At 49.5% G+C, this 19,111-nt stretch overlaps 1 protein-coding gene across 1 annotated transcript in view; it reads left to right on the forward strand.

Moving 5' to 3' along the window:
* Positions 1 to 3,823: 3,823 nt before the first annotated feature.
* grid2ipa (glutamate receptor, ionotropic, delta 2 (Grid2) interacting protein, a) overlaps positions 3,824 to 19,111 on the forward strand; it is a gene marked incomplete at its 5' end in the record, with an annotated part of 37,826 nt that continues 22,538 nt past the window's right edge. Inside the window, 4 exons of the mRNA XM_083677450.1 lie at positions 3,824 to 3,905; positions 6,588 to 6,841; positions 8,386 to 8,718; positions 9,558 to 9,712. Coding sequence (XP_083533576.1) covers positions 3,824 to 3,905; positions 6,588 to 6,841; positions 8,386 to 8,718; positions 9,558 to 9,712 — 824 coding nt within the window. The remainder of the gene's footprint in view (positions 3,906 to 6,587; positions 6,842 to 8,385; positions 8,719 to 9,557; positions 9,713 to 19,111) is intronic.

Here is a 19,111-nt window from a genome sequence, read left to right on the forward strand (position 1 = left end):
GGGGGACTGGGGGAGGGGGGACTGGGAGAGGGGAGAGGGGGGACTGGGGGAGTAGTGTCTCCAATAGGACCACTTACTGTTTGAGACACGGGGTCAAACATGCACTCACAGACGGCCGTGTGCCGCCTGGAGGAAGTGATTGGGTGACGGGAGCGTTAAGGAAGTGATTGGGTAGAACGGGAGCGGTGTGGTTTCTGTGTTAATACTGGGTCTAACGTTAGTAACTGGGTCTAACGTGACTACTAAGCACAGTTTGCATGTGGGCTGTCATCGTAAGAGGTCTTAATAAGGATTATTTCTTTCGTTCGTATGAGGATTTACTGATATATGTACTATCCACTTGCATTGTGTGAGGTTTGCAACCATTTCTGGATGGGGTCTGGATGTTACCTGTGTCTTATGCCCTTTAAGGAGGGTCATTGTGTGAGTGTCAGTGGGGTTTGCACTGGAGAAAAGCTGCCTTCATTCTTAAGTTCACTTTATCAACCGTGATCTGGACGGGACTTGAATGAGCAACCTATTACATGGTACGCATTAGGGGAGAGGCTGGTAGAGGGAGGAATCGGAGGAATCCTCATTCACACAGGCTCATTGTAATGCATGGAATGGAATGAGGATTCCTCGTTCTTTCGATTTCTCCCTCCTCCAGCCCCCCCTGGTCCCCTGGTCCACCCAGCCCCCCCTGGTCCCCTGGTCCACCAGCCTCCCCCGGTCCACCAGCCTCCCCTGGTCCACTAGCCTCCCCTGGTCCCCTGGTCCACTAGCCTCCCCTGGTCCACCAGCCTCCCCTGGTCCACCAGCCTCCCCTGGTCCACCAGCCTCCCCCGGTCCACCAGCCTCCCCTGGTCAACCCAGCCTCCCCCGGTCCCCTGGTCCACCAGCCTCCCCTGGTCCACCCAGCCCCCCCTGGTCCACTAGCCTCCCCCGGTCCACCAGCCTCCCCTGGCTCTTCCGGTCCTAGGGATACAATCGTGTGAGACTCCTGTAAGGACACTTGACGTCCACACGAAGCCCCAAAACAACCACTACCTAAAGACTTGGGAGTCATTCTGTTGGAGTTAAAGGGATAGTTCATGATTTTGGAAGTGACTTTGAAAAGAATGAACTAGGCCTATCCCTTGAAGTGTTTCTAATCAGATTACCGTGTTCTGGACCAGATGCTGTAGTAGAGCTTGTGTTTAGAGTTTGTCTGCGATGTGATATGGATTCTTACTGCTGGACTGGACTGCTAAGTGTGTGTGTGTCCGTCCGTCCGTCCGTCCGTGTGTCCGTCTGTGTGTGTGTGTGTGTGTGTGTGTGTCTGTCTGTCTGTCTGTCTGTCTGGGCACAGAGCCTTCTCCAGGACACCCTGTGCTATTCTGAGTTGGTCCATCACATGCTGGGCGCTCACAGCAGCATGACAAGTAGGCCAACAAGCACACACACACACACACTCACACTCACACCACACACACGCACACACACACTACTGATGTGGTCTATTTCCTGTGGTTTCATTCAAATATATGCTATTTTCCAGTACTACTCTGTCTCTGTCATTTCTTCATGGGTTTGTGTCTGCGGTCATTAGGATGTGTTTGTGAGGAACGCTTGTATGGGAGACTGAATGATATCTAGCAGATGTATGTTTTTTTGTTCTATAAAATTACAAAATTATGTATTTTCTAAAAAAATAAATAAGATTGAGTGATTGATTGGGTGTAGTTGCCGATTGATTGATTGGGTTTGGTGGTTACAGTTGCTAGGGGCAACACTGCCCTCCGGGGGGATCGCTGTGAGACACAGATGGAGCGGGGCTTGATTCATCAGCCTGGCAGATTCAGGCCAAGGAAGCCGCCCTGCTGCTCACCTTGCCCATGGTTGTTATCTTCATCCTCCCTCTTTCTCTCTCCTCTCCTCCCTCTTTCTCTCTCATCTTTTCCCTCTCTTTTTCTTTCTTTCCCATCAGGTTGTTACTTCTAGTATCCAGGAGTGTCAGGCTTCTAGGCTCTAGGATACCTTAGTCCTCTAGGATACCTTAGTCCTCTAGGATACCTTTCCCCAGTCCTCTAGGTTCTAGGATACCGTAGTCCTCTAGGATACCTTAGTCCTCTAGGATACCTTTCCCCAGTCCTCTAGGCTCTAGGATACCTTAGTCCTCTAGGCTCTAGGATACCGTAGTCCGGTAGGATACCTTTCCCCAGTCCTCTAGGTTCTAGGATACCTTTCCCCAGTCTTCTAGGCTCTAGGATACCTTAGTCCTCTAGGATATCTTAGTCCCCTAGGCTCTAGGATACCTTAGTCCTCTAGGTTCTAGGATACCTTAGTCCTCTAGGTTCTAGGATACCTTAGTCCTCTAGGCTCTAGGATACCTTAGTCCTCTAGGCTCTAGGATACCTTAGTCCTCTAGGCTCTAGGATACCTTAGTCCTCTAGGATACCTTAGTCCTCTAGGCTCTAGGATACCTTAGTCCTCTAGGCTCGCTGGTCTCACAGCTGACCCTATACTCTTAATGATGCATCTCAACTCACCTCCGCCTTCTCCGTTGTGTTCTTTGAAGTGTGATCGCTGCAACAGATCTGACGACACTGCAGAAACGAGACAACCCCAGAGGCCCAACTCATCCTTATAATTAGGAGTCTTGTGTCTTCCTCCTGTGGTTTAGGCCCTGAGGCGTTTTCGGCGATGAAGACCCTGATAAGGCAGTGAGATATAATATTGTGATAGAGTGTGTGTGTGTGTGTGTGTGTGTGTAACCCTACATATGAGGGTTAGGGTGATGAGGTAGCGCTGGCTGAGACATGTCAACTCAGTGTCGCTCTCGGATATTGAGGATGACCTTTCGGCCTAATGGTAGGTGCTCATGTTTTCTTGTAGGAGACCAGTGTTGGATCCCTACCCGTCCTACTGTACATGGATTGACCATCATTTTCTTGGTCTGTGCTGCCATAGCAAAGGAGTAACAAGGGTTGCAACAAAAAAAAAAAAAGCCCCTCGGATCAATAAAGTACCTCTCTCTCTCTCTCTCTCTCTCTCTCTCTCTACCCAACTGGCCATGTAAGCCATCTCTGATGTCCAGCGTCAGGCAGGAGTGACTCACTGTATGAGGATGGTCCGTCACTGTGCTGTCTTTCATCCTTTCACTATCTTTATGGGTTTGAGACCCACATTGGGTCCTGATATTCCTGCTCCGTCAGGAGCCTAACCTTGAGGAGCCTAACCTTGAGGGTGTATCTGCGCCTGGCGCCTGAGCACGGCTGAGGTTCACAGATGCTCTAATCAGCGACAAGTGTCCCTGGCTGCTATGCATGCCACACTGTTTCTGGGTCACTCTCCAGCCCTCAGAGAGAGCCCTATCCGAGAGAACGAGGGAGAGGGAGAGAGAGAGTGGGAGAGCGAGTGGGAGAGCGAGAGAGGGAGAGGAGGTATTTATAGAAAAATGGGGCTTCGCAGTACCTTTTCTCGAGAAAGAATCATTAAAGGGACCAAGCGAGTGTGTCCCAGTTTTCTGCTCAGCGCCGGGCCGAGAGGACGGGCCGGACAGACCCAGTGACGATGGGGAGCCTGACTCTCAGACCGCGTCCCCTCTCTCTCCCTCTCCTCTGCTCCGGACCTCTGGATCTCTGATCCAGGACAGGGAGGCGTCGGCCCGCTGTGTCCGCCGATGTGATCTCCTGAGCGGGCTTGCTCTATTGGTCTCGGCGGGGGTGCTGGGGGCTGGGGGCGGTTTTGGGGTAACCCTTCGGTTGAGGTGACCCGGAGACGAGGGTGGGCGTTGGGGCGCTGGCTGGGACGCCTCTTCGCGGGTCTTGACCTCTCAGCGGACGCGAGACGGGTCCAGAAGATGAGGCGCTTCCTGAGTCGTAAGGGGCGCTTCTCGCTGCGCCAGAGCAAGTCTGGGTCCCGCAGCGCCTCCAAAGACTTCTGTGAGTCTCTCTCTCTCCTTTTATTCCTTTGTTTCTCTTATCGTGTTCATCCTGTCTTCAGAAGAAAACAGAAGAGGGCTAAAGCTGTGTATCTGGGTCGCGGCGGGCTTCAGAAGTATTTTTGGGCTCTCTGTGTGTACAGAGAGGAAGGCTGTGTGGGAACTTTGACGATCGAAAGCAGGGTTTGTTTGAGCAGCGAACGTGGCCTGGTGTGTTGAGGGGTGTTTGATCTCAGTACTGTCAGGTTCTTGTGATGTAACATCTGTTTTGTACGAGCAATTCACTAAGTCCTTATGATGCTTGTACCGTGGGACGTAATCCACAGGGGCGTACAACGTGGGTCGTCTGGATTGGAGCTTTAACCAGGGCTTGTGGTGATCTGGCATTAATAGTCTGGAAAGTGGCATTGATCGGCCTGCGTTTCTTCACCATGATTGTTTGATTCACACCTGTGTGTGTGTGTGTGTGTGTGCGCATTCGTCTGTGTTTCTGCGTGTGTGTGTGTGCACATTAATCCAGATATTGCCACTTATGCCACTGATTGCATCTGAAATTGCACATCAACTCAACCTTCCTGCTGTAGTCATGCGAGTCCAATAAGCCTTTCATTAAAGGTTGATCCTGTTGGATTACATTATCATCCAGGAGGGAGGGAGGGAGGGCGATGCAGGCAGCTGAGGCATTAAAGGGGTGATGCTCTGGTACATGACAGAGTAACGGGTATCCCTCTCTCTCTCTCTCTCTCTCTCACTCTCTCTCTCACTCTCTCTCCTCTCTCTCACTCTCTCTCACTCCCTACCTCTCTATCTCCTCTCGCTTTCACTCTCTCTCTGTCCTCTCTCTCTCTCTCCCTCTGAACTGACCTGTGGGGCGGCAGGTAGCCGAGAGGTTAGAGAGGCCGGCCAGTAATCGGCAGGTTACTGGTTGGATCCCCCCCAGGAGGGAGGTGGATGTGAGCTGGTGACTGGAGGGTTACTGGTTGGATCCCCCCCAGGAGGGAGGTGGATGTGAGCTGGTAACTGGAGGGTTACTGGTTGGATCCCCCCCAGGAGGGAGGTGGATGTGAGCTGGTGACTGGAGGGTTACTGGTTGGATCCCCCCCAGGAGGGAGGTGGATGTGAGCTGGTAACTGGAGGGTTACTGGTTGGATCCCCCCCAGGAGGGAGGTGGATGTGAGCTGGTAACTGGAGGGTTACTGGTTGGATCCCCCCCAGGAGGGAGGTGGATGTGAGCTGGTAACTGGAGGGTTACTGGTTGGATCCCCCCCAGGAGTGAGGTGGATGTGAGCTGGTGACTGGAGGGTTACTGGTTGGATCCCCCCCAGGAGGGAGGTGGATGTGAGCTGGTAACTGGAGGGTTACTGGTTGGATCCCCCCCAGGAGGGAGGTGGATGTGAGCTGGTGACTGGAGGGTTACTGGTTGGATCCCCCCCAGGAGGGAGGTGGATGTGAGCTGGTGACTGGAGGGTTACTGGTTGGATCCCCTCCAGGAGGGAGGTGGATGTGAGCTGGTGACTGGAGGGTTACTGGTTGGATCCCCCCCAGGAGGGAGGTGGATGTGAGCTGGTGACTGGAGGGTTACTGGTTGGATCCCCTCCAGGAGGGAGCCAGGTGTGAGCTGGTGACTGGAGGGTTGCTGGCGTCATATCCAGGTGTCTACCACTGCCGTTGAGCAAGGCCCCTAGCCCCTTAACCCCTAACTGCTCCAGGTGCGCTGGTATTCTCCCTGGGGGGGTGCATGTGTGCAAAAGAAAGAACCCCCCCCCCCCATGTGGATTAATAAAGTACCTATCTTCTATCTTCTTCAAAGAACTTGGACAGGTGACAGCAGATCCACTTCTGGGTGCCTGTCATGCTGCCTTCACACACTGTCCTGAGTTTGCAGGTGAATGGGAGGAGCTGAGGAAAGGAAAGGAGAGGAGAGGAAGCCGTTTTAGACTATTGGGACGCAGCCAGCGACTGCAGTAAGAGAATGAGGCCAGTGACCAGGGGAGGGCCGGCGGTTCAGCAGGACGCCGTGACACGCTACTGGGATGCGTGTCAACAATCCTAAAGAGCCTCTCTCTCTTCCTTCGTGACGTCTGGCCTCGAAACAAGTTGTGTTTGTTTACTGTTGACTGTCTCTCTGCGGGTTTGGGATGTGTTACGGTGTGACTGATGCCTGATGCAGGTAGATGTATTTGAATGTTTGAATATTGAAGGTGTTGTCTATTGAAGGGGGAAATATTCCACCATATTGTCAGTAAGTGAACACTTTGACGACCCACGTGATGTTTGTGGTTGTTATGTTAGTCTCTGACCTCCCTGGCTGAAAGGCAGACGTTTCATCTTATATGTCTCCCTTAGCTACAAAGTTAAAGCCTGTGCATAGCACTGGTAACACATTAAAACTAACTTTATTCATGTAGCACATTTCTTACACAGATGCAATACAACACTTTACAATACAATGCACTTTACAGGACCAGATGAAACTTTACAGGACCAGATGAAACTTTACAGGACCAGGATCAGATGAAAACTCAAGGGAGAAAATAAAAAAGACAAGATACAAATAAAGGATAATAAAAGTATTACAGACAGGAAGTTCAAGAGAGGACGGTGGAGTAGAGCATCTTTTTTACACATTTTACACTATTTAAAAAAATTCACCACTCCTGTGTTTCTCCCTAACTATACCCAGACCTGACCCTACCAGCAACCAATCAGAACTGGCCGGAGGAGTTTGGCTTCCGTTTGGGCGGCACCGGGCCCAGCTACATCCTGTCTGTGGTGGAGGGCAGCAGCGCCTACCTGGCTGGGCTGCAGCCAGGGGACCAGGTGGTGGACATCGAGGGACAGGACGTCACCAACCTCAGCACCCAGGCCCTCATCGCCCTGGCTCACACCCTGAAGACCGTCCCGCCCAGCATCGGAGTGGTGTCCCGCATAGAACAGGTGGGTAGGTGGCCTGCGGTGGTCCAGTGGTCTGGTACCAGTACTGTGGCCTGCGGTGGTCCAGTGATCTGGTACCAGTACTGTGACCTTATTGGTCCAGTGGTCTAGCACCATGGCCTACAATGCACACATGCCCATGTCAGCATGGGTTCAAATCATACCCTCACCTCCTCACTTTCTACTGTCTCTGTCCAATAAAAAAACAGAAAAAAATATGAGAGTGGGACTGCCACAGTCCAAAAAAGAACCTTTAAGAACCGGATCAGAAACCACAGGATTTCTAAAGAGTGGCATCTAGCCTGGACCTCCTCCAGAGGCCGTCTGAGAGAGTATGAGATAAGAACCACATCCATACCCTTTGACCCCACAGTTGGATAGGCATTAGCATTAGTGTTAGCATTAGCAACATGCCTCTACCTTGCCATCTGATAGGTTCGATAGGTGTTTTGATTGGTGAATGATTGTAACGTTGTTATGGTTACGTTACGTTATGGTTACGAAACTGCAACTTCAACTGATGCGTTGGTTGCTAGTCTGAACTGGTGCTGTATAATGTTGATCTGTGGTAAAGTGACAAAGTATACTGTTAGAACATAGCAGTTAGCATAACGTGAACAACCAATGGACAGTTTATTTTGAATCTCACTCTCAAAGGGAAAGTTTACCCGAAATCCATTTTCTGGTCTATCCATAATGCATACCGTCTTGAACTGTCATAATTTTGCGTGCAGCTGCATCATAGATATCGAAACGCGAGGTCTGTGTTTACTTCCTAAAAAAGTCTCATACCGCGTTAAAATACATCAGATGAGTTTTAGCCCTCGGACCCTGCTCTACTCTGACCTGCTCTACTCTGACCTGCTCTACTCTGCTCTACTCTGACCTGCTCTACTCTGCTCTACTCTGACCCTGACCTGCTCTACTCTGACCCTGCTCTACTCTGACCCTGCTCTACTCTGACCTGCTCTACTCTGACCTGCTCTACTCTGACCTGCTCTACTCTGACCCTGTCCTGCTCTACTCTGTCCTGCTCTACTCTGTCCTGCTCTACTCTGTCCTGCTCTACTCTGTCCTGCTCTACTCTGTCCTGCTCTACTCTGACCCTGCTCTACTCTGACCCTGCTCTACTCTGACCCTGCTCTACTCTGACCTGCTCTACTCTGACCTGCTCTACTCTGACCTGCTCTACTCTACTCTGACCTGCTCTACTACGCCAGAGATTCCCAGAGAGCAGCAGGCGGTAGCTCGAGCTCAGAAGGACCTGGCGTGGGAGGGAGAGGGGAATTTTGGGAGTTGTAGGAATTGACTCAAATGGGCAATTTGGAACATCAGTGTTTTGGACTGATCAGGGCGTTCAAAACAAGATATCTTGACTCAGAGGTTACTTACAGGATAAAATAAGGGTGAATAAAGTCGCCCAAATTGTCAACATTCAAGGGTGACTTTATTCACTAAAAATGCATAAATGATGATGCTCCATTTTGCAGTATTGTTTAATGTAAATACACATAAAACACCTGAGTTAACTCATCTCCTCCCCTTAGATCGAAATCTCCCCAGGCCCGGACGGCCGGTTCGGCTTCACCATCGTGGGAGACTGCCCCCTGCTGGTGGAGGACTGTATGCCCAACTCCCCGGCGGGCCGCAGCGGCCTGAAGGCGGGCGACTTCGTCATGGAGGTCAACAGCATCCCGGTGAAGCAGCACGAGACGGCGGCGGCCATGATCAAGGCGGCGCAGGGCCGGCCGCTCCGTCTGGGCGTGCTCAGTATGAGCCGGCGGCCCAAACGCCTCAGCAGCAGCATGAAGGAGATGTCCCAGAGCGGCGACAGCGTCAGACAGGACCGGGCGCACAAGGCGCTGGAGTTTAATAAGAAGGTGGGTGGGGGTGTGTGTTTGTGTGTGTTTGTGTGCGTTTGTGTGCTGGTCCATTGAGGAAGGGGAGGATGGTTCTCCCTTGAATTGAGAAAATAAAATAAAAAATACAAATCAAATCTTGAAATCATCAAAACTACACCTTTGTTGCACGGAATGCACAGGTCAACCCCCCAAAAATCGGCTCAAATAAAAGTAATTTCAACAGCGGCCCCTACTGGTAGCTCTCGGCACCACAAGGACTCAGGATAATTAAACCCTCCCAGATGTCAGTTGGCCTGTCCGTTGTTCTGATTGGTTCCCTTCCAGCCTCTGTATTTTGAAGATTGCTTCCCCAGAGAACTGTGTGTACTCTTGTACGTGTGTGTGTACACTCCTGCATGTATACACACACTCCTGCATGTGTGTGTGTGTGTATACACACACTCCTGCATGTGTACGTAAAGCCCTTGTGTTAAACAAGAAGACTGTGGCCGTCCTTAGTCAGTATGTCAGCACCAATCACATCGTTTGTCTGAGGGCAACATAATCTCGTTCTGGGGGGGTCATTTCTGCGGACCAAGGAAGAAAGCGTTTTGGGGGGGTCGTTTCTGGAAGAAAGTGTTCTGGGGGGGTCGTTTTTGGAAGAAAGCGTTCTGGGGGGGTCGATTCTGGAAGAAAGCGTTCTGGGGGGTCGTTTCTGGAAGAAAGCGTTCTGGGGGGGTCGATTCTGGAAGAAAGCGTTCTGGGGGGGTCGATTCTGGAAGAAAGTGTTCTGGGGGGGTCGTTTCTGGAAGAAAGCGTTCTGGGGGGGTCGATTCTGGAAGAAAGCGTTCCAAGGTGTTGTTGTTTACCTCCGCCAGGTGGATGAGATCCTGGGGGAGGAGCCTGATGTGAAGGAGAAGCTGTTTGAGGTGCTGAAGCAGTACGCTGCTGAGAGGGACGTGGAGAGTCTGGCAGACGCCCTCCCGGACATCTTAACCAATGAGGACCATCAGCAGCTGATTGACAGCGTCAGGTAACCAATCGGTTGCTTCAGTGTTCCATCCTGTTGTACGTTTACATGTGACATGTTTTCCATTCCTTTTTCCGCCGTGTTCTAGATGGTGACTGGTTAGAGAGGAGGATAGGAGGACAGAATAATGATGACTGGAGGATCTCTTCATTCCTTCTTATCCTGGGGAGGAAAAACTGTCTGCTCAAAACTCGTGTCTGACAGACAGACCTACACACAGGCCTACAGACAGACAAATGAACAGAGGGGCATGCAGGCAGACACACACACACGCATGCACAGACACACACACACACACACACAGAACCCGCTTCACCAGTCTGTTTGAGTCATACTCTCAGTGACTCACCTCCACAGCCTCTTCTCAGCCTCTTCACAGCCTCTTCTCAGCCTCTTCTCAGCCTCTTCACAGCCTCTTCTCAGCCTCTTCTCAGCAGACAGAATGAAATCCCCAAAACAGCCGAATAACTTCACACTCAGACAGACCTGTTTAACACTCACCCTCACCCAGATATACAACAGAGGACTTGACAATATGACAGGAGTAAAATCATAATTGAAACGTCAACTGAGGGGGTGGCCAGATATGCAGTGACAGCAGCTGTCACCACTGATGTTGTAATAAGGACAGCGTATGAATATTTCACTGATCGTCTTCAGTGGCTGAGGTGCTTCAGTACCAGTGGCTGAGGTGCTTCAGTACCAGTGGCTGAGGTGCTTCAGTACCAGTGGTTGAGGTGCTAAAGATGGGAGTGTGATAGGAAAAGCCTCCCTTCAAACCAAGCCTCCCTTTGAACCAAGCCTCCCTTTGAACCAAGCCTCCCTTTGAACCAAGCCTCCGTTCGAACCAAGCCTCCCTTCGAACCAAGCCTCCCTTCAAACCAAGCCTCCCTTCGAACCAACCCTCCCTTCAAACCAAGCCTCCCTTCGAACCAAGCCTCCCTTCAAACCAAGCCTCCCTTCAAACCAAGCCTCCCTTCAAACCAAGCCTCCGTTCAGACTAGAATCAGATCTCTTCTAACTTTGATCCACACTGTCACCAGTGGGTTGTCAGGTGGTGCGGTGGAGCTGCTGACTGTTTGAAGTCCTTGAGGCTGTAGATGATGTGATGTCAGTCAGCGTATTCTGTTTCTCTCCTGCAGGGACACGAGGAAGCCGCCGCCCGAGTGTCACATGTCTGTGTCCTCAGCATTGATTGGGAAATAGAAAACAAACACTTTTGCATGCGCACGCACTTTGTGGCTGTCTAACACACACACACACACCCACACACACACACACCCACACACACACACACACACACACACACCCCTACCGTTTTGTGTCACGTTGAATCCCATTGTTTTTTCTCCTCTTTATCCAGCTCTTAGCTTCTTGCAGCACTTTGCTGTTTCTGGCAGAGGAATGCACACACACACACACACACACACACACACACATACACACGCACACATACACGCACACGCTCACACACACATACACACACGCTCACACACACACACAGTGACTCTCACATCTGCTGCATCTATATTCAGATGTGACAGGCTTTACACACACACACACGTATACACACAAACACACGCACTGTGAGTTTCTTCCTCTGCTTTAGATTTCTAGCGTTCTGTAGGAGGCTATGAAGTGTTGTCTCAGGTGAGTCCTGCTGGGTGAACCGTGTGTGTGTCGGTTTTGTGTTTCGACAACTATTGTGACATCAAAGTTTATGCGTTTAATGTGTACCCATCAAGGTACTGAACGATATGGATCTTTGTTTGGACGAAGCAGCATTTTGCCAGTGGAAGCAGCTTTTCTATGTTTGGAGTTTGGCCTGGAGCGTTCTTCCTTCCTCCAGGACTGTGACTGATGGTGCTTGTTCTTCTGGAAGGTTTTACTGATGATGATGATGATGATGTTGTATTGTGGATTCAGTTACTGAGACAAATGTACTTGTACAAATTGTAAATCGCTTTGGATAAAAGCATCTGCTAAATGACTTCAATGTAAATTAAATGTAATTAATTGAGTGGACTTAGACTGCTGTGCTCTGGTCCCTCTCATGAGGAGACAGGACTATATTTAGTTATTATAGAAGTTATTGGGATTTGAGACGCTTTGGTTGTAATGCTTGAATGGATAACTCAGGACACAATCGCCATTGGGATGATCGAACTGGTGTCTTGTTCATCACACGGTGCCTAGAATCTCTCCCAGACCAAAGGAATAGAATCTCTACCGTCTGATCAACTCTCTCTCTTCCTCTTCCTCTTCCTCCGAGCCAGCAGCCTGGACTATGGCAGTTTAAAATATCACATCCCTGGAAAGCCAGTGTTAAAAATGCATTGTCATGCTTTTGGAGCGGAGGATCCTATTACTAATGCAGCACCGCTGTTGGCTGGAGTCTCTTCACGGTGTCTCTCCTTGCCTCAATCTTAAAGGGATACTTCACTTTTTTTTTTTTTTACACTTTATAGTCAGATGGTTCCTTACCTGAAAGTCGTCCATGGGCCAGGAGAATCTGTAATCCCTGGTTCAGAGTCACTCCTAACTTCAGCTAACTTTAGCTAACTTTAGCCACCGCTAACGAAAAAAACTATGGAAGCAATGGGTAGACAAAGTTCATCAGCACGGCCAAATCACCTCAAATGAACTTTCTGACTTGGTTTGTTACTTAGTTACTTTTGAACCAAGCCTGCTTGGCCCCATCACTCCACCGTTGAGTCTTTGTTAGCCGTGACTAATGTTAGCTGATGTTAGTCGCGGACACGGAGAATCGAGGTTAGAATTCTGAGATGGACCTCAGAGGAGGTTGACATGCAGACGGGCTCAGTAGACGGGCTTAGAGGTAATCCAGGTTTAATTTTTAACCTCTTAAGCCGGACGGGCCCATATACAGGTTTTCTTTCCGCTTTAATTTTACTTTATCTCCTTGTCATGTGTAGTATGTTATTCTGAACTATGATCTGATCATATCCGTCCAAAACTTCAAGGAGTTCCCTATCACATGGAATCCTGCTTTTGCATCTGATCATCACATTTCTAATGTTAAGCAGTTTAGTCTGGGTCTGGTTTTTAGGCAGAAATTAGTCAAATAGGGCTTTCAGTGGAAGAGGTTATCATGGCAGACTCTCTCCTGTCATTACCCATAATGCAGCAGGTCTATTTGGTAAAGGTGCAACGTGACCCACAACATTCTGTCCTGTTCTCTCCAACGCTGTGACATCATCATCATCATGATTGTAGCTCTTGTGTCTGGGGCTGTAGATGGTGACAATGTCATGGTGGAGTAACAGTTTCTTTTTGTTTAGTTTTTTTACCTCAGAAGGCAGCAAAGAAAATGTCACGACTCATTTCAACATGTAATCAGTTTGACAAACTGAACTGTGGTTGTCTGGACTGGACTTCTCATGGTCTTTTCATCACATCTGATGATGCTGTGTTCTGTGCTGTGTGTGTTCCAAAGAGTGTGTTCTGTGCTGTGTGTGTTCTAGAGAGTGTGTTCTGTGCTGTGTGTGTTCCAGAGAGTGTGTTCTCTGCTGTGTGTGTTCCAGAGAGTGTGTTCTGTGCTGTGTGTGTTCCAGAGAGTGTGTTCTGTGCTGTGTGTGTTCCAGAGAGTGTGTTCTCTGCTGTTCTCAGTGTGTTATGTGGAGACGGCCCTGAGGTCTTGATGGTGTAAATGGCTGCTAGTTAGCGTCTTGTCTGCTGGTTAGGGTCTTGTGTCTGCTGGTTAGGGTCTTGTGTCTGCTGGTTAGGGTCTTGTGTCTGCTGGTTAGGGTCTTGTGTCTGGGGTACTAACCCTAACCCTCAGCCCTCTAGATCTGCCTGGGTCAGCCCCAACACAGGTGGCTTAATGATGTCTTTTAAAACGTTCTAGTCAAATGGTTGTAGGCCAGGGGAGGCTGGTGGAGGTAGAAGTCGGAGGGCGGGCTCATTGTAGTGCACAGAATGGCCTGCATGTTGTATCTGGATTTCCAACAACTGGTTTTGGTGAGCTGGTTTGTGATAGCCCCACCTAGAGGCAGGGAAGGATTCTAGCGAGGACGGTTGTTTATAAGTAAACATGTATAAATAAATTCATAAGAAGTAGATATCATATCTCTTCTTTGATGTTTTAAATATTTTCTGCCCCTATTTGTGATCTCATTGCCTGATGAGGGTGGTAACTATCGCCATGGTTCTGGATGAAAGCCGTGCTTCGCCACCCAGACCGATGGAATCTGTCCCCTGCTGCTTGCCGTCCGCCGCCTTGTCTGTTGACCGCTCTGACCTGTGCTGATTGGCTGAGACGGGTTAGATTGCACCAACAGATGCGGCCCCGGCCTCGCTGCCTGAACCACCATGTGGAAGACAGGGTTGTGATGTCTCTCCTGTCGCATTAGGCCTTCTAATCAATCAGTCTTTGTGGAACATATTCACTATTTAGTGTGTGTGTGTGTGTGTGTGTGTGTGTGTGTGTGTGTGTGTGTGTGTGTGTCAGAAGATCAGAATTCTTTTTTATTTGGCCAAGTATATTTGCACATACAGGAAATTGACTTGGTGAGGTTGGTGCATGGACATAAAAAACAAATAGCAAATATTGACAAGAAATGTATGTGTGTGTGTGTGTGTGTGTGTGTGTGTGTGTGTGTGTACTGTATACTGACTGTAAGAGCACTGGGGTTAAATCATTGTCCTATCCAGGCGTCTCTAAACTTGACCATCCATCCATCTCTGTCCCGGCACATGTGCCCAACCCCCCCTCCCCATGGAGGCGCTCTATTTATACACAGCCTACTTCCTTTAATAAACTGTCTCTCAGGTTTCTGACACACTCTGCCGCAGGACTTCTTAAGCGGCTCGAACACCCGTGGGTTCGCAAGTGCTGGAACATTTGAAAGTTATTCAAAACAGTATTTAGAGTATTCTTGGTTTATTCTTTGTTGTTTGCCATGTCAAATTATCCAACCTGGAGTTGAAATAGTTTTCAGAAATGGTGTCTGGGTGTTTTATGTTGTTAGTCTGTTGAGAATCAGGGTCAGATATTGGGGCCCGCCTATGTGACCTCTGACCTCCTTCTCAGGGTTGGTTAACTCTTGAGGTTCCTCGGGTCTCCACTGAGTCGGGTGAATGTGTGTTTAGTGGTGCTGCTCCTCACTGCTGGAACGATCTGCAGAGAACGGGTCAGTCAGCTGCTCTGCTGACCCTCGGGCTGTTTTTATCGTCTTGATTGAGGACCTCTGTTGAAAAATGTGTCTTTTTCTTGATTGTGTTTTATAATGTCGTCATTTGTGTGATGTATGGTTGTAAACTGTGTGAATGCAGGGCTTTCTTGTAAAAGAGACCTTGGTCTCAATGGGACTCCCTGCTAAAATAAAGGTTTAATGTAGACAGACATCCTTTTAAGAAGAAAAAAAACAATCGTAATTATTCAGGGAAATGAAATAACAATACTGTGAGACCTGGCAAAAAAAGAGTTTCTTGAGCGAATGAGGTCTTAAGTTCCCTGTGGATGGTGTTTTGGGACCAACCTGCGTCAGCGATGGACTATCATTTGTGGTCGATCATGACTTTTTGTGTGATTCTCCGTTTTTTCTGAAAGACGTCAGTGGCTCTGTACCTCGCCTGTTACGACTCTCCTCAGTGGGTCTTACACTCCCTGTGCTGACCTGCTGCTGGAATTCATTAGGGAGTCTCCTCTCTCTCCTCTCCTCTCCTCTCTCCCTCCTCTCTCCCTCCTCTCTCCTCTCCTCTCTCCCTCCTCTCTCTCCTCTCCTCTCTCCCTCCTCTCTCCTCTCTCCCTCCTCTCCGGTTCTCCCTTCATCCTGCTCTCTCCCTCCTCTGCTGAGAGAACCGCCGATCAATTGTCTGCTCCACTCAGACTGTGGATGAGGAGGTGACACTTCATACAAAGGAGCACGACCACGACCACCCCCGGGGTGACCCAGCCTCTGTGACCTCCCGTCAGAGGGAGGAGGAGGAGGAGGAGAAGAGGAGGATGAGATGGAGAGGAAAAGCGAGAGAAAGGGAAGCGAAACATGATGGAGCCCAGCTGACGGACGCCTGAGGTTGTTTTGGTGGCGGAGAGAAACACGCTTTTATCTCTCTCTCTGTCTCTCTCTCTCTCCCTCTCTTTCTGTCTCTCTCTCTCTCTCTCTGTCTCTCTCTCTCTCTCTCTCTCTCTCCCTCCCTCCTTTTTTGGCTGGATTCATAGTCTGCAGCGGGACAGAGGTTTCACGCTTTATTAGTTGATTTTATTCTGGATATTTATTGACTCTGACGACACGAGGACTTTAACCCGTCAGTGGAGAGACAGAGAGGCGTTTCTACGTCAGAACCGAGGGGCTTCCTGGGACCCTGATGAGCCATGGGGAGAGACAGGAGCCTCTCCCGGCATTTTCGGTACGGTGATCTTGCTTTGATCCTGGTTGTGTTTTAAAGTTTAGCGCTGAGTCTGAGTTACCGTGAGTTCTTATTGCCTTTGTTGTTTGTCATGTGACAGCCCTTTGTCACCCTCCATGGAATGTGACGTCAGTGGACAGACGAGTAGAAACTCTTTTGTTTATGTTTTTACATTTTCCTCTCAATGCAAAGACGACGTGGGAGCATGTTTTTAAGTGCTCCTTTTTAATGACTTAATGACTTAATGACGATAACGAGTCATTTATTGTTGTTGTTGTTGTTGTTGTGTCTCTTTGGCCCCTCAGCTTGGTGTTGTACAGTGTTGCTCAGTGGGTCTCCCAGATAATTGACACTCCTCCTTCATAACGTTCCTGTCTTCTTGTTGCCGTTCATTCCTCTGAGTTGTGCGTCCTTCCTCCCCCCTCCTCTCCTCCCCCCTCCCCCCCTCCTCTCCTCCAGCCCTAATTCTAGACTCCTCCTCTCATCCTGACCTCCTTCTAATTGAGGCCGTCCCACATCACACTCACCATGTAGGAGGCATCCTTTAAGTTCTCTCTCTCTCTCTCTCTGTCTCTCTCTCTCTCTCCCTCTGTCTCTCTCCCCCTCTCTCTTTCTTTTTCTCTTCCTCTCTCTCTGTCTCTTGTCCCTGGGTTAACAAGGAAAGGGCACCAAAAGTCCTATAAAGATGTTTGTTTTTTTGACATGTTGGTATATTTTACCAAAATGTCTCTGTTGCTGTGAAACTTTAGTGAAAGTGTTCCTTCTTTCTCCAGCGCTGTGACTGCCGATGGCGCTTGTTCTTATTGGAGGTTTTCTCTTTCCCTTCATCTTTCCCTCTTTCTCCACTTTGTTTACCTTCTGCTGAACTATGAAGACACGGTTTTCCAACAGGTTCTGGTGACTTCAACGCTTTGTGACAGTTGTATTTGTAAAAATCTATTCAAACCCATGCTCCTCTACCCCCGGAGCCGCAGAGGAGCAGCCTGGGCCTGAGGTTTGTCATTGTAAAGGAGAGCCTGGGCCTGAGGGTTGTCATTGTGAAGGAGAGCCTGGGCCTGAGGTTTGTTCTGTGTTCTGGATTCCTAGTTTCATCTCTTGCCTTCGTAGCACAGCGTGTTCTCTGAGACAGAGGCCTGTGGCCTACATAGCCTTGACGCTGATGGCACGGTTACCTGGCACCGCAGGTACAGGACCCTGGCCCAGAAACAGGCCTCCGCTCTCCTTCTTTCTTTCTTTCCTTTTCACTCTATTGCTCTTCTTTCTCTCCTTCCTTCTCTCTAACTACCCTCTCTTTCCCTGTTCTCTGTTGTCTGTCTCTCTCTTTCTCTCTCTTTCTTTCTCTCTCTCTCCCCCCCCCCCCCCCCCCCCCTTCCCTCCTCCTGAGCTGGGTGGAGAGGCAGTCATGCATGTGTCTTAGTTCATAGAAATCAAGAATAGCCTTGTTGTTTGTATTATTATATTCATCAATGATTTCCTTCTCAAAATCATTGACGTTCTCTGCTTGCTATACCAAGGTTGGCCTCTGGGGGGCTCCTTTGCATGAATTCCCTGCAGGTGAAATGATGATTCCTCACCGTAGATGAATATGGAACTGCAGAACCATCAGCGTGCCTCCCACTTTTTTGAATTTTATGGGCTGTGGTTTCCATGGATACCACACAAAAAATGTAGCCCATTTTTAGAAAGTGGTGTCTAGCTGGCTATTTGTGCAATAGGCCTGCTGTTCACAGATATGGGTCGAAAAGTATTTGAAATACTTTGAGAGTTGGCTTGAGCCTGCCCAGAGTGCCAGGCAAACTCAATCAAGCACAGATAAACGCAGGTCTGATCTCAGGTCTGATCCCAGGTCTCAGGTCTGATCTCAGGTCTCAGGTCTGATCCCATGTCTGATCCCATGTCTGATCTCATGTCTGATCTCATGTCTGATCTCATGTCTGATCTCAGGTCTGATCCCAGGTCTGATCCCAGGTCCCAGGTCTGATCCCAGGTCTCAGGTCTGATCCCAGGTCTGATCCCATGTCTGATCTCAGGTCTGATCTCAGGTCTGATCCCAGGTCTGATCCCAGGTCCCAGGTCTGATCCCAGGTCCCAGGTCTGATCCCAGGTCTGATCCCAGGTCCCAGGTCTGATCCCAGGTCCCAGGTCTGATCCCAGGTCCCAGGTCTGATCCCAGGTCTCAGGTCTGATCCCAGGTCTGATCTCAGGTCTGATCCCAGGTCTGATCCCAGGTCTCAGGTCTGATCCCAGGTCTGATCCCAGGTCTCAGGTCTGATCTCAGGTCTGATCCCAGGTCTGATCTCAGGTCTGATCTCAGGTCTGATCCCAGGTCTGATCCCAGGTCTGATCCCAGGTCTGATCCCAGGTCTCAGGTCTGATCCCAGGTCTGATCCCAGGTCTGATCCCAGGTCTCAGGTCTGATCCCAGGTCTCAGGTCTGATCTCAGGTCTGATCTCCCTTCACGGTGGGCAGGGTTGAGGACATAGAGGAGGAAGGGAGAAAGGTTTGCTTTTGGTCTTGTGATCTTTGGTGTAGATTTTGGAGATATGGTCAGTTTTGTGTCCTACTGTATTATTGACGGTGATTTCTGTGCATATAAGGATGTTGACGAGTTTTAGATAGATACAGACAGACAGACAGACAGACAGACGGAGACAGACACTTTATTGACCCCTGAGGGGAAATTACAATGTTGCAGCCACCAGTGACACACAATCACAACACAAAGGACAAGGACAAAAACGTAACAAAGTCTGAAAGTATAAAAGACCGTGTTGTGGATGAATCTGCATGTATTCAGAGTTATGAGTTAAAAATGTTGGAGTATTGAATGGTTGATGATGCACATTTACAGGGTAGAGGTTAGAGAGGCCGGCCAGGAGGTTGCAGGTTCGATCCCCACCCCAGGAGGGAGCTGGATGTGCTGTTGTGCCCTTGAGCAAGGCGCCAAACTACGGCTTACCCTGTGCTCTGATCTGTGTGTGTGTGTGTGTGTGTGTGTGTGTGTGTGTCTGTGTGTTGTGGGGGGGGGTG

The sequence above is a fragment of the Argentina silus genome (assembly GCF_951799395.1).
Source record: "Argentina silus genome assembly, chromosome: 9".
NCBI classification, from domain to species: Eukaryota; Metazoa; Chordata; class Actinopteri; order Argentiniformes; family Argentinidae; genus Argentina; species Argentina silus.